The sequence below is a fragment of the Nicotiana attenuata genome, chromosome 9, assembly GCF_001879085.1.
Source record: "Nicotiana attenuata strain UT chromosome 9, NIATTr2, whole genome shotgun sequence".
Classification (NCBI taxonomy): Eukaryota; Viridiplantae; Streptophyta; class Magnoliopsida; order Solanales; family Solanaceae; genus Nicotiana; species Nicotiana attenuata.
In genome coordinates this window covers 110,510-124,783 of record NC_031997.1, presented here as the reverse complement: position 1 = coordinate 124,783, position 14,274 = coordinate 110,510, and the positions used below count along the sequence as shown (strand labels likewise).

Genomic DNA, 14,274 nt, shown 5'->3' with positions numbered 1-14,274 from the left:
CCCAGAGTATTTCTGTAGAACCCAATCACCATGCTCAAATTTAATGACTCCTCCAATGCCACCGGCTCCACCTTTCCTCACAAAAGCTCCATCTGTATGAAGCTTGTAATGATAAACTCTCTAAAGAGTTGGTTTACATGCTATCTTTTCTTTAGAATACAAGCATGGAACAACTATAAAAGCTAGCCCTTTGGATTATAATGCTATCAATATCAAATAGAGGCAATCAAACAAAGGCCAACATAGGGATATTTATTGTTTGGTGAAGAATTATTTATCATCATTAATACTATGAAAGTCTTGAACATAGGTACATTGACGGGTAATTCTATAAAGTTGGCGACGATTCTCCAGAAGAGGAAGGTTAATATAGCTTGTATCCAGGAGACTAGGTGGGTAGGATTGAAGGTGAGGAATGCGTACGGTATAAGTTGTAGTACTCTGGAGTCATGAAGGGTAAGAACGGAGTGGGTATTTTGGTGGATAGGGAACCTAGAAAATCTGTGGTTGAGGTTAGGCGGGTGAATGATAGATTAATGACTATTAAGTTAGTGGTTGGTGAGTGCATCCTAAATATTGTTAGCGCTTATGCGCCTCAAGCGGGCTTGGATGAGGAGGTTAAAAGGCGTTTCTAGGAGGGGTTGGATGAGATTGTGCGTAGTATTCCGCCTGCTAAGAGGTCTCTGAAAGTACAAGAGGGGGGTGAATTGTATATTTTTAATCTTAATCTTTATTAGTTGACTGGTTTTTCAATTAGTCGACTAGATGCAATAACCTAACAGTTATAATAGCAGAATATAATGTTGACACCCAATTTTTCCCAATATATTTTCAATGTGCAAAATGCTTTCAAAATAGCGTATATATACATATATAAGCATGTCCAAGCGTTTTATTATTTTTTTTCATAATTTTTAAGGTTTTAAATTGATGTATTTCCTTTTATTTCATCCATAAAATCCCAATAATTATGTCCAAAATTATTATTTGGTTAATTCATCTATTTAATTTTCATATTTATGCCAAAATATGGCTAAAATAATTTTTTTTACATATTTTTACAAATTCATTTAGTATTTTTAAAGCTAAATTGCACACAATTGCAATATTAGCCATTTTTAAGGTTTAATTGTGTCTTATATTCATAAAATTGAGTCTGGTATTTTTAAATTGTTAATTATGTGTTATAAAGTATTTTAGTATTTTCAATTTATTCTCAGAAGCCATTTACTATTTTTTATTAATTAAAACGGAAAAAAGTGGCTAGTTTAAATTTTAGCCTAAATTGGCTTTCAATTTAACCCCGAATCAAACCCAATTCCCCAGCCCATTTCTAATTTAACCCGACCCCTAAACCCTTTAAAACCAACCCGAACCCGGATTCCCCACCTACCCTTTTAATCTAGGCCGTTGATCATTCAGATCAACGGCCACCATCGCCCCTTACCTTAATTAATCCCAAACGACCGCAAAACCCTACCATTTGTTACAATCCGCCGCCTTAGAATCCCCTTCCTATCAAACTCTCTCTGCAACACCGCCTAAACCCTAGCCGCCCCCCACCCAAATCTACCCTAATTCCCTTCAATCCCCACCTAATCCATGGATTCCCATGGTGATTGGAGCCGTGTACTCGTCTCCTATGTCTACTGGTTACCTATTTTCGTGGTTCCATAGACAGATCTCGAAGGGATTTGGCCCAATCCCTGCTCAACTTCTATCTCTGGTCTTTTTTCGGCCACCCATGACCGCTCAAGTCGAATCCATGGCTTTTCCGGCTAGATCGGTAACTCTTTCGAAAGTTTTCTCACTTTCTCTGGGTTCTTTGAAACCCTAGCTTTAAGAGCTTTTCGATTTTCTTTCAGATCTGTCTTAGATCTGTGCACGTTATGAACTTCTTGATGTTTTCCAAAAGGTTTTTCGATATCCTTTCAAAGTGACTCTTCATTTTCAAATTAGGGTTTCTTAAAACTCTTCTTAAAGACCTCTTCTCCGATTTTTGGTGTTGTTTTACTATGTTTAAACGATGTGCTTATGTTTTTCTTCTATCTGGTTCATCGTGTTGAAACCCTAGGTACTTTTGGGTTTTAACCGAGTTCTGAAGCTGTCTTTTGTTTGTTTGTATGAATGTTTGTTTTGATTGAGTCCTTTGTGTTTGAATCATTTTCTTGCTTGACTTACCTGGTTCTGAGTTCTTACCATTTTTAACTTGACTATGGCATAAACCCTAATTACTTAAAAGGGTTTTTCTCACTTATTACTATGAGTCCTTTATTTGTTTCTGACTTTCTTTACCTGTTAAGACTGATTTCTGCACTTTGGCTCTACGTATGATCCATGACTACTTGACCTTGTTGCCTACTGTGCTACGAGTAGGTTTCTTTACTACTGAATCCTAACTTACTACCGCTACTGCTGTATGTTTAATTTGCTCCTCTTTGACAATATGTTTGACCCTGCATGTCTAGTATGCCTGTCCATCCCTTGCTATTTATATGTTGAAAAGCAGAGTCATGATTCTTTCTTGATTGATCTTGATTTCCTCAATGTTACGACTGATTGCAAAGGGTTCCCTTATAAACCCTAATTTTTACTCACTTTTGTCTAAATTGATTGATTCCCTTCCTTGCATTACTGTGATATTTTTACCTTGAATCCTTTCCCAAAATTAAGCATATTTTGTACTTGGACTTAAATATTTACCTTACACTTTTACTATCCCCTTATATGGCAAAAATCAATCTGTCCCAAACCGATTTCTTTCATTTGTTTGACCCCGTTAGTATCCGTTCAAGCTGTGATTCCCTGATTAAAAGGAAGTACTTGTGTTAATTGATTCTGATTGTGGTTATTTCCATGTTTGAGTTGAAACTTTACTAGTTACCTTATTCTTCACTCGTTTTCAAAACTATAAATACCCTACCCTCTCTTCCTTAAAACACACGAACAATTGAGTTCAGAACACACACTTACACACTCAAAACTCTTTCCTTCTCTATTATTACTTGTGCTACTGCTTCGTCTAGCCGGCTGAAAGCCAAAGCTAGACTGTGGAATCCTGCTTATTTTACCTTTCTGCACCTTGCTTTCTCTACTGGTATGTCCTAGTTAATTTTTCAAGCCTCAACAACAATATGCTTCTTTAATTGTTTCAGTTTCCCTCATTCTTGTTTACTTCTGCTTTTGGTTCTGCAGTCAAGTTATGTTACTAGCATGCTGTAGTATCCCCTTTCCCTCTAGATTAATGCACTCCCTTATGTTTGTCACTTACTATGAACTTGCTATCTTAAGTCCCTATTCCCTCAATGTGATTATGTTCTTTCTGACTAGCCTGTGATCATGCAGTATCAGCCATTGCTGTGCATGTCCAACTAGTCCTAAGACCCTTAATGGGGTTATGTGTTCACAGTCAGATGTATGTGTGTCCCAAACCCGTTGACCCCTTTGTATGACTGTGATTCTGTGTGTGATCCCATCTTGGGAATTTGAGTTTCATTTACAACTGTTTCAATCACCTCTGTCACTAATTGCTTTCAAAATGGACTGTTAGTACAGCTTCTTTAAATAAATCTCTTTCAACATGTATTCTGCACTTTCACTATACTCTTAGAATCTAGGTTCTGCCCCTCTTGTGTGAGCCTTGCCTTGGGACCCTTGAGCTCCCTCCGAACTTGGACACATAAGGGCCGGCCCTTCCATACTGCACTCATTCTGTTTGATTATGCAAATCTGGGTGTGAGCACTGCCCGGGATCCCTTGAGGCCCTTAGGGAACTCTGACACACCCAGATATGAGAAAGGCTTTGAAATATTGGCTTTTGAAGTGGTTAATTACATAACTCAGAGAGGAAGTCAAGATCAGGCTTCCTTTAGTTGTAATTTCTTATTCTGCACTTCTTTTGTAATTCAATCATTTGGTCTGTAATAAATTGTAAACATTATGGGGTTGGCTAGTGAAAAGGGATGGGGAATATGCATGTTTTAGCTATTAAAAGGGTAGAAAGCATGTTACTTGGTTTACATTCCTACTTGAATCCATTCTTAGGACTCATTTCATGCATTAGAGATCCTGTTCCTTAGGATTTACACTTATCATTTTTCAGCATGTCCATTTCACTATCATACCACTTAGCAATTCCTGCGTTAAATATATTAATAATCGGTATTTCTGCAATCATGTTCCTACTGCCATGTACACTTAGAGATCCTGTTTAGGCTAAACAACATTAACGAATATATCATCTCTGCATGCCCTAGTAACTGTAATATTTTTGCATATAGAAATCCTGTTTAGGATTCTGCATATATACATCATTCTGTACCTCATTTCATTTATATACCATGTCTTTAGGATCTCACTTATATTCGCTTACGCACACTTAGGCTAATTACGAATGCATGAAAAGGAATAAAACAATTTTATTTAGTCTTTACAACTAATTGGCCATAATTTCTATGTGCTGAACACCTATAACAGCATGTTCAGGTAATAACAATAGTCTCCAACTGTCAGTAATCCTGAATAACTACTGAATCCTGTTCACGCCTAGGCAAGCCTTAGGTAATTACTTCAATAAAACTGGAACTGCCTCTGTTTAATTATCAACTGCTACAACCAGCAGACAGGCCTGATTCGGACTTCTTTTCTGAGTTATATAATGAATCTGCTTTGACTCAAACACCCTGCTTTAGGATTTAAAATTCAGACCTTACTTTGTTTAAGTCATGCTGCTTATATGCATTATTTGCGGAGGTATATATGAGCCTTTTAATTGTCTATATGTTTCCCCTCTAAATGCAGTTCTACTTGTTTTGTATGTCGCCTTAGCATTTTACCTTTAAACCTAAGAATCAGCTTAGAACCTCCTTCTTATAGGAATAGTAGTCCTAAATTCCTCCGGGACTGATAGGAATGGGACGGGTAACAACATGCAATAGAGGTCGAGACCAATCCTCGCTTTAATACCTTCACGGGGTGGGAAGGGTAGATATGGATATGATGACCGGTGCGCTAATACCACGTGTAGCCCCTCTTTTGAGGAGTGATTACCGGGTATTACATTGATGTGATCCATATTACAAACAAACTTAGGACCCCTTTTTCATTCACAAGCATGCTTAGAGTATAACTCTTTTCAAACCTTGCTTTTATTGTTTTTCAAACATTTGTGTATTTAAATTTAAAATCTCCTATTATTTGAGCCTTATTTGTTTACTTGCTAATTGCACAAATTCACAAAAAACTATCTGGCCGGGAACCACACTAGTGGATCCTGAGGGGTGCCTAACACCTTCCCCTTGGGATAATTTCAAGCCCTTACCCTATCTCCGATTATCAAATGTAGTTGTAGTTGAACCCTATAGGTGCCCTAACGCACCTTAAAATCGTTAGGTGGCGACTCTTCAAAATACCTAATTCCCAAAAGGAAATGAGTCTTTACACCCCATGAATGTCGAAACCCGTACTCCTCCCCGATGGAAGGGGAAGAGAAAAAAAAGAGGGCGCGACAGCATGGCGACTCTGCTGGGGATTTTTAGGCTTTTACCATTTCAGATTGTTCTTGTGAATTTGTACCTCTCCCTATGTGCAATTATTTGTTTAATTCCTTTAAGCATTTAAAAGCAAAACTAACATATCTCCTTTTTTTTCTTTCCTTTATTGCTTTAAATTATGAAACTACTGTATTTATCGCTTTCTTAACATGCAAATATATGTGAACATGCTTTTAATTATTGCATAATCATGCTCAACTTCATACTCCACTCGTGCCAAACAAATACTATAGCAACGCTTATAATGAGTGATTGCGCTCATCCTATATCATTACCCCCTAAATTCGGAAAGACATATTTGCGGTAAAACTAGTCGATCAGCGGTGCAGTCGACAGTTCCGAGCCTTCCCCCTTGAGTTGTCCGCTCAAGGGTACCAGTCTAAAACCCCATAGAAACCTTACTCTGTTTAAAATTATACATGCATCATGGTCAAACCTAGCTGGGTCAGTTATGTTGTCCACATAATGATCCTCTAAGATAGCCTCGTCCAAAGTCCACTGGGTTTCCCTAAACCCAAATGGACGTCGTCACGTTCTGTGCATTTAGTTGGAGAACTAAATGCTTCATGCTAATTCTTGATGTTAAATAGTCGAGTCTGGTGGGGGTAAGGGCCTAACCTTGTTTGCCTTGCAGAAATATAAGGCACGAAGTCCCCAAATTCGGCATGGTCACCAAAATCCACCCAAAGATTGCTGAGTTGGTGGGAAGATTTGCATTCTAGTGACAAAATCTCAAAAGGGTTGAAGACTGTCAAAAGGCTGAAGGGACCGGAGGTGGACATCTAGCCAGAGCATACCTGTTGCTGGGACTTCGCGAATTGGGGAAGCTATTCGACGGAGCCAGGGATGCCGAGTCTGGGGAAGGTCCTTCTGGGACCAAATAGATAGGAGTTTACCTTTTTCACTTTATGAATATAATAAGGCCAATGGCCATTAGTGACTTTTATTTCTTGCTTATCTAATATCGTTTTGGGATTCGCCTATTTTTTATCAATAAAATGAGGCATTTAGCATTCTAAGTTCTCCAAATCAATTTGTCGCTAGGCCTACCTCGGGCACAAAAGAGGTTCCCCAAATTAGGACACGCTTTACATTCCCGCACTATGTGTTTAAATATTGCAATACTTTTTATAATCCTCTCTGACTTGATTACCTTTTGTTTTATTTTTGTTTTTTATTATTCCCCTCCCCAAAAGGTTAGTTCGTGCACTCTGGCATCATCATCTTACTTCACAAGATCCAGAGGGGCACATCTCAAGAATTGGATCATCAGGACAACCAAAAGAGCCCGACAAGCCTCGGGGTAGCAAGGCTAAAACAAGCACTATTCACTGTTTTATTTACTAAATGATTTTCTTTCCGCATTTTTCAATTTCCGCAGTAAGATCTTCAATGTTCAAAACAATTATTCAATCTATCAAAAGCATATTTGATTTTTATTATGAATTAATATTTATTGCTATGGTTTTCCTCCTTACTTTACCAATACAACATTACTATTACCTATCTTGATGAACCAATGACTGTGACATGTAATGAGACAACGCAACAAACGGACATGGATTCAGAGGAAGATGACATACCTGACGAGATTGTCAAAGAAGTTGAGAACTTTGAGAACATACCTAAGTCCAACCTGGAAGAGACCGAAATTGTCAACCTGGGAGATCCAGAAAACGTCAAGGAAACGCGAATCAGCATTCACCTGTCGCCATCAGAGAAGAAAGAATACACAGAATTTCTAAAGGAGTATGAGGACATATTCGCATGGTCGTATGATGACATGACTGGTCTGAGTACATCTTTTGTGGCTCACAAATGGGTCGAAGCAGCATCTTACAAAGTAGTGACTAAGAAAGTCGTGGCAGACTTTGTCCGCGACCGCATTGTTTGTCGATTCGGAATTCCAGAGTCGATCATTACTGATAATGGCTCCAACCTCAACAGCGACTTGATGAAAGCTATGTGCGAAACCTTCAAGATCAAACACAAGAATTCCATAGCCTACAGGCCTTAAATGAATGGAGCTGTAGAAGCTTCCAACAAGAACATCAAGAAGATATTGAGGAAAATGATAGAAAAGCATAAACAGTGGCACGAGAAGTTATCATTTGCTCTATTGGGATATCGCACCACAGTCCGCACATCAACCGGAGCAACCCCCTAATGCTGGTTTATGGTACAGAGGCTGTCATTCCCGCTGAGGTAGAAATTCATTCCCTAAGGATCATACAAGAAGCTGAGCTCGACGACGCAGAATGGGTAAAAAGTCGTTATGAGCAACTAGCCCTTATAGAAGGAAAGAGAATGAACGCAGTTTGCCATGGTCAACTCTATCAGAACAGAATGTCCAGAGCCTTCAACAAAAGAGTCAAGCCAAGACAGTTCACACCGGGGCAGCTGGTGTTAAAGAAAATTTTTTCACATCAAGATGAAGCCAAAGGGAAGTTCTCTCCCAACTGGAAGGGCCCATACAAGGTTCACCGGGTTTTGACGGGAGGAGCCCTCATACTTATAGAAATGGACGGATAAGTCTGGCCAAAGCCGATCAATTCAGATGCAGTCAAGCGTTACTATGTGTAATCTTTATGCTTTCCTTATATGATGAAAATTGAGCTACGCCTGACCTGATTCCCATTTAAGAGGGGATACGTAGGCAGCCCTATGGGTTCGGTCATAATTCAATAAAATTTTCATTTTCCCCTGAAATTGGAAACTGGGGCAGAATTTTGAGGAGGACCCTCAAAATTCCGAAGAAATTTCAGCCGATCACCACACGAGCAACAGTCAGAAGTGTCAATCCATCAAACAGGGGCAGAATTTTGAGGAGGACCCTCAAAATTCCGTAGCAAGAGAAGTTGCAATATCTCGAACCACGTCACAGTCATCGGTTCATCTAAAAGCTTGTTTAATCATACATTTATGTCATACTTTTACAAAATCATACATGTTTATTATCGAAATTGCTTTGTTTAGCAATGCTACCCCAATGATACAGACAGTATCACCAGATCAAAGCTGAGCAAGTCAAGCAAAGCCAGCGGGGATACGAACTGACCTTCCCCCTTAAAAAACTCACAATTTTTCTTTGGATGCAGGCACTAGGATTGCGAAATCATCAAACATACTATACACTGTTTACCCTGGAATCCGGATAACAATTGAATTTATATGGGGTTTTAAGGATCCGTGAACTAAAAGATACAAAAAGGTTTGGATTGAGGAAAATAGAAGATAAAGACTCAACAATTGCTGTTAAAGTAAATAATCGCAGAATATAATATTGCTTAGAACAATTGTGCTTGATAGCGTACAAGAATAGAGAGAGATGGTACTCTAGTGTAATGGTTTTCGATCCCCTCTTTATGGGGTCTTCTCCCCTTTTATACATTCTGATTAAGGGTAAAAATAAGGTAGGTAAATTAATTACATCGTGGATCCCTGTAATTACGCCTTAATGGCCTGAAGTGGTTGAGAAAATCACGTTTGGGCGAGATATCCGGCGACGCTTGGTTATCCGTTACGAGTCCGGCTTCCGACCTTGTGTGTTTCTCCATCCGGTGGTGACTCATATCGAGCTCTGCAATGGTCTCGAAATGACTCGACCTCGGTTGTTGACGTGGCCGTCGTTCTACCTTGCATCCAGGTCGGGTTCGATAGCCCCGACTTGCCCCGGACCGGACCCAACCCGGTCGGGCTCAAGCAAAAAGGGTATCACCCAATACAGATAGTCCCCTCGTTTATTAGAGAGTAATGATAATAAACGATATGATCGGTGACGTGATACCCGTGACGTATGGCCATACGCCAGCTGAAAAAGCCATCGAGTGCTCTGACCACGTCTGCTGCAGGCATTTAATGCTTCTCTTAATTATCTGTCGCTTCGTGTCTGTAACTTCGCGATTCGTGCCGCCGCCTCATGGGAAAAGTATAAACGACCCTTCCAGGTTCAACATTTCTTATCTTTCTCAAATTTTGCGTTGGTTGTATTTTCTTTTCATCTCTTCGTAAAGCTTCAAGAAATGGCGAAAACTTCACAAAGTGTTCCTTCTAGACCAAGCTCGTCTGCGAGCCCCGCTAGATCTGATGAACCTGCGCCAGAACCCCCATTGAAAGCTTTTACACCGACTGGTTGCTCGGTATCTGCCGACTTCCAGGTTGAGAACCCATCATCGGTCCCGGGCCGCGGCGAACCGGCATCGGAGTATATCAGCCTAATCACTCCCGGTTGCCTAGACCGGGTGAGGGCTGAATGTAGATGGGAAGGGAAAGACCTGGTCGCCCCTTCCCGTGACGAGTCGATTATGACTCACGTTGAAGGGTATCTTAGTGTATATACATATCCCTTCACCTTAGGCCCCTTAGAACCCATTATAGTGGAGTTCTGCCGGCGGTACGAGGTGACCTTAGGTCAGGTCCACCCCTCGATGTGGCGGATCGTATATCTCTTTCGGTTTTTTGTCGAGAGAGTCGAGGGCGATTTTCCCTTTACCCTCGACCATCTTCTTCGATTATACAGCCCTCGAATATTTCGAGGGGGATTAATAAAACTGGCCCGCCGGGCTAGCAAACCCCCATTCTCCAGCATCGATGAAGACAAAGATCGAGGCTGGATGAGCAGGTTTGTCCGGATCAGGACGTCCGACCTGATTCCGGCTGATTGCATGCCATTTCCGGAGAGGTGGAACCTCAAACGTAAGTATTTTCTCACTGTTCATCTTTTAGAGTGTGTTTTCCTCAACTTCTTCCTGAAACCCCCTTTTCTTGTGCAGCGGTGACCCAAACTCCAGCTGCCATCAAGGATCTGGCCGGCTGGGTAAACAAGATAGTGGCCCAGCGGCCATATTCGGAGCGAAACTGGAAGGAAATCTCCAAAGGTCGGTGGGAGGCGAAAAACCATGGTAAGCCTTCTTTTTGACCGGTAGCGCACCAAGTTAACGCATTTTTTCTTGTATATCGGGAATGCATCATAACCCTCGTGTTTTGCAGGCTTGCCCAAGGACGCGGAGATGAGGTCTTCAATACTATGCCCCCTTCCGGTTCCGGGAGAAAATAAAAGGCCCGGGGAGTCCGGTACGGACGAGCCCCAAAGGAAGATTAAGCGGACAAAAAGGGCCGCCCGCAAACTAAAAAGCCAAATCGTCTTGTCCTCCGAGGAGGAGGACGACAAAGAGGATGACGATGAGGAGCAGCCGGAGCTCGTCCGCCATCGATCCATTCGACCGGACCCCGAGCCGGTGGTCGATCCAGCTGAGGCTCCTCCCGAGGATGTGAGGGTTGAGGATGCTAGTGAACCCTCGGCCCCTGCGCGGGCGTCCCCGGGTACCGATCACCCGGTTACGTCCCCCCCGTCTTCCTCGACTTGGGGGCAGCTGCCGGACGACATCCCGATGATGGGAGGTAGCTTCGAGACCTTTTTTGATGGGGTACCCTCCGCCAACACTTTCGGGCTCGAAATCCCCCGGAAAGACCCTCAGGCCGAATCAAGTGGGACTTCGGCCGTCAACAAGCTTGTCGATAGGTTTCCAGCTCCGAGCCTGGACCCGGACTGTAACAGGATAGTAACTTTTGCTATCCCCAAAGACGTCCGGGCTCTGGGGCCCCCGGTCGGGGTTGCAAGCTATCTTCATCACCTGATGACGGAGGAAGACCGGGCTGCAACCGAGGCTGTAGATTGGACATGCCTTTTCAACGAAGCCCAGCAGGCGCAGCTCAAGGTACTTGCTTCTTCCTTTATTTCTAATATTTTTGCCTTGTGATTCAGTACTGACTCTTTAGACTTTTTCTTTGCAGGCATCGGTGCTATATCACTCGATGTTCCTCCGGATCAAGGACAAAATGGAGACGGAGCGAGAGGGGCACCGGGTCCTTGAAGAAAAGCTGCTAGAAAGCCGGACCGGATTGGACCTTTTGAACAAAGAGCACGCGTCCTGTGCTATCCGGCTGGAGGAAGCGAAGAAAGAGCTTGGTTATAAGCTACGGGGGGTGCAAGCCGAGCTTAATCGGGTTAAGGCCGAGCTTGACGAGAGCAGAGCCGAACTTGATGAGAACAAAGCCGAACTGGAAGCCCGGGTGCAACAGTTGGAGTCGGAGAAGACTTCCCTTCGGGAAGAGGTTGCGGACTTGACGTTGGCCAATGAGGCTCGAGTCCTTGAAATTGAGCTATGGACCAATCGATTTTGGGAAGCTGAGGCTAAAGTTTCCCAAGCCGAGGAGACTGCCAACGATATGGTGGCCCAATATAGGGCCGATGCTGATGCGGCCAACCAGCAGTCAAGAATGTTAGCCGAATATGCGAAGTGTCAGGCCCGGCTTGAAGTTCTTACCGAACTCCAACGTCGCGGTTTCGATCTTGCATCGGACGTCACCAAAGCCGCCGAAGCTGAGGACGCTTCGAGAAGGGCGACGTTCCCCGAAGAGTTCGAGGATGGCTCTAATTGACTCCGGGAATAGGCTAGGCTTTGTTTTGTTTTCCCCTCTTATGTAATTGCTCCGGTAGCGAGCTTTTTTATGAAACATTGCCCTCTGCCATCTATTGCTCCTTTTTCAATCTTGTTATTACTTTGCCTTTTATCTTTTTGGAACGATGGTAGTCCTTTATGTTTTTCGAAGTAGTCTCCGAGTGAATGTATTCGAACTCAGGTGAACTTCGACCTTTGGGTTTTCTCAAGGCAGTCCCCGAGTGAGTTGATTCGAGCTCGGGTAAAAAATCAAACCTTAGGGTTTTTACAAGATAGTCCCCGAGTGAGTGGATTCGAACTCGGGCACAATTTGACCTTTAGGTTTTGTATCGATTTTACGCCTTTTTCTTAAGGTCTTACAAATTCGAGTATACTTCGCCATTAGTGAAGTCGATGATGAGGCCGGTATTACCTCTTTTGAGATTTTATGAATTTGGACCCGCCTTCTCGAGGACTTACGGTTAAAATAATGCCTTATCGAGGCCTTACGAATTTCGAACTCACCTTTGAGGTCTTACAGTTTTATGTGTCGCCTTATTAAGGTCTTATGGGCTTGGACTTGCCTTCTTGAGGTCTTATAGTTTAAGTGTTGCCTCATTGAGGTCTTGTGAGTCCGAGTATGCCTCAATGAGGTCTTATGTGCCTAAAGGAGGTCTTATGTGATCGAATATGCCTCGAGGAGGACTTATGAGATCGAATATGCCTCGAGGAGGTCTTATGAGATCGAATATGCCTCGAGGAGGACTTATGAGATCGAATATGCCTTGAGGAGGTCTTATGAGATCGAATATGCCTCGAGGAGGTCTTATGAGATCGGACTTGAAAGCATACCGAAGAGTCGAACAAAATCTTTAGGTTATGATGTGAATATGCATCAGATAGTCTTTGCTATTGCAGTAATAGTCAATACATCATACTGATCCGGGCGGATTAGGTCAGGCTAGTTGGGCACGGCTCGCTTTGGCCGTTTGACCCTTACATTTATTCTTATTGACCTTCGCCTTCTTCGGAGGGTGATCTAGTATACAATGATTTACCCTTAGATACCTTTGTAGTAGCACGATGTTCTTGCTGCCTCGTTAAAAACCTTGCCGAAAAACCCGAGTTGGGACAAAAACGGTCGAAGGAAAAAAGAGTGCAGCTCGTGCTTTCAGTCTCTCCGATGTCCGAACTTGTCTTTGCGACTGATCATCGACCTGCACGGGTTAGGATCGGACAAGTCTCAAAAAATTTATGGAAGCGAAGAAGAAAGAAGACTTACCTTTAGCAGTAGTATCTCTTCAAGTGGCCTATATTCCAGTTATTGGGTAGTTCTTTCCCATCCATCGTTCCTAACTTGTACGAACCCTTTCCGGTTACCTTCAAAATGGTGTAAGGGCCTTCCCAGTTCGGTCCTAATTTCCCTCCGTTAGGGTCTCGAGTGTTGAGGGTGACCTTTCTTAGTACCAAGTCCCCTATATTGAAGTGTCGAAGACGAGCCCTTCGGTTATAATATCTCTCGATCTTTTGTTTCTGAGCTGCCATCCTAACTAGTGCGGCCTCTCTCCTTTCGTCTAAAAGATCCAAGCTGGTGAGCATCGCTTCTTGGTTGGTAACCTCGGTTGCATACCGGAATCTAGCGCTGGGTTCGCCCACCTCGACTGGGATCAAGGCCTCGGCTCCGTAAACCAAAGAGAAAGGAGTGGCACCGGTACTAGTCCTTTCGGTTGTCCGGTAGGCCCATAGGATTTCGGGCAGCATTTCTCTCCATTTTCCTTTTGCGTCTTGTAACCTTTTCTTTAGGTTCTGAACGATGGTCTTGTTGGTCGACTCAGCCTGCCCGTTTCCGGTGGGATGGTACGGGGTTGACAATACCCTCTTGATCTTGTTATCCTCGAAGAATCTTGATACCTTGCTCCCAACGAACTGTTTCCCATTGTCACATACTATTTCGGAAGGCATCCCGAACCGACACACGACGTGGTCCCAAAGGAAGTCGATTACTTCTTTCTCTCGAACCTTTTCGTAAGCCTGCGCTTCAACCCATTTGGAGAAATAGTCAGTAACCAAAAGAATAAATTGAGCCTTACCTGGAGCTCGAGGAAGCGGGCCCACTATGTCCATTCCCCACTTCATGAAAGGCCATGGGGAGATGACCGAATGCAGCAGCTCAGCAGGCTGATGGATGAATGGCGCATGCCTTTGACACCTGTCGCATCTTCGTACAAATTCCCTTACGTCCTGTTCCATGTTGACCCAATAGTATCCAGCTCGAATTATTT

At 42.8% G+C, this 14,274-nt stretch overlaps 1 protein-coding gene across 1 annotated transcript in view; it reads left to right on the top strand.

Moving 5' to 3' along the window:
* Nucleotides 10,831–14,274, top strand: part of LOC109232458 — a 5,626-nt gene continuing 2,182 nt past the window's right edge. Inside the window, exons 1-2 of the mRNA XM_019398232.1 lie at nt 10,831–11,269; nt 11,346–11,558. Coding sequence (XP_019253777.1) covers nt 10,943–11,269; nt 11,346–11,558 — 540 coding nt within the window. The 5' untranslated portion in view covers nt 10,831–10,942. The remainder of the gene's footprint in view (nt 11,270–11,345; nt 11,559–14,274) is intronic.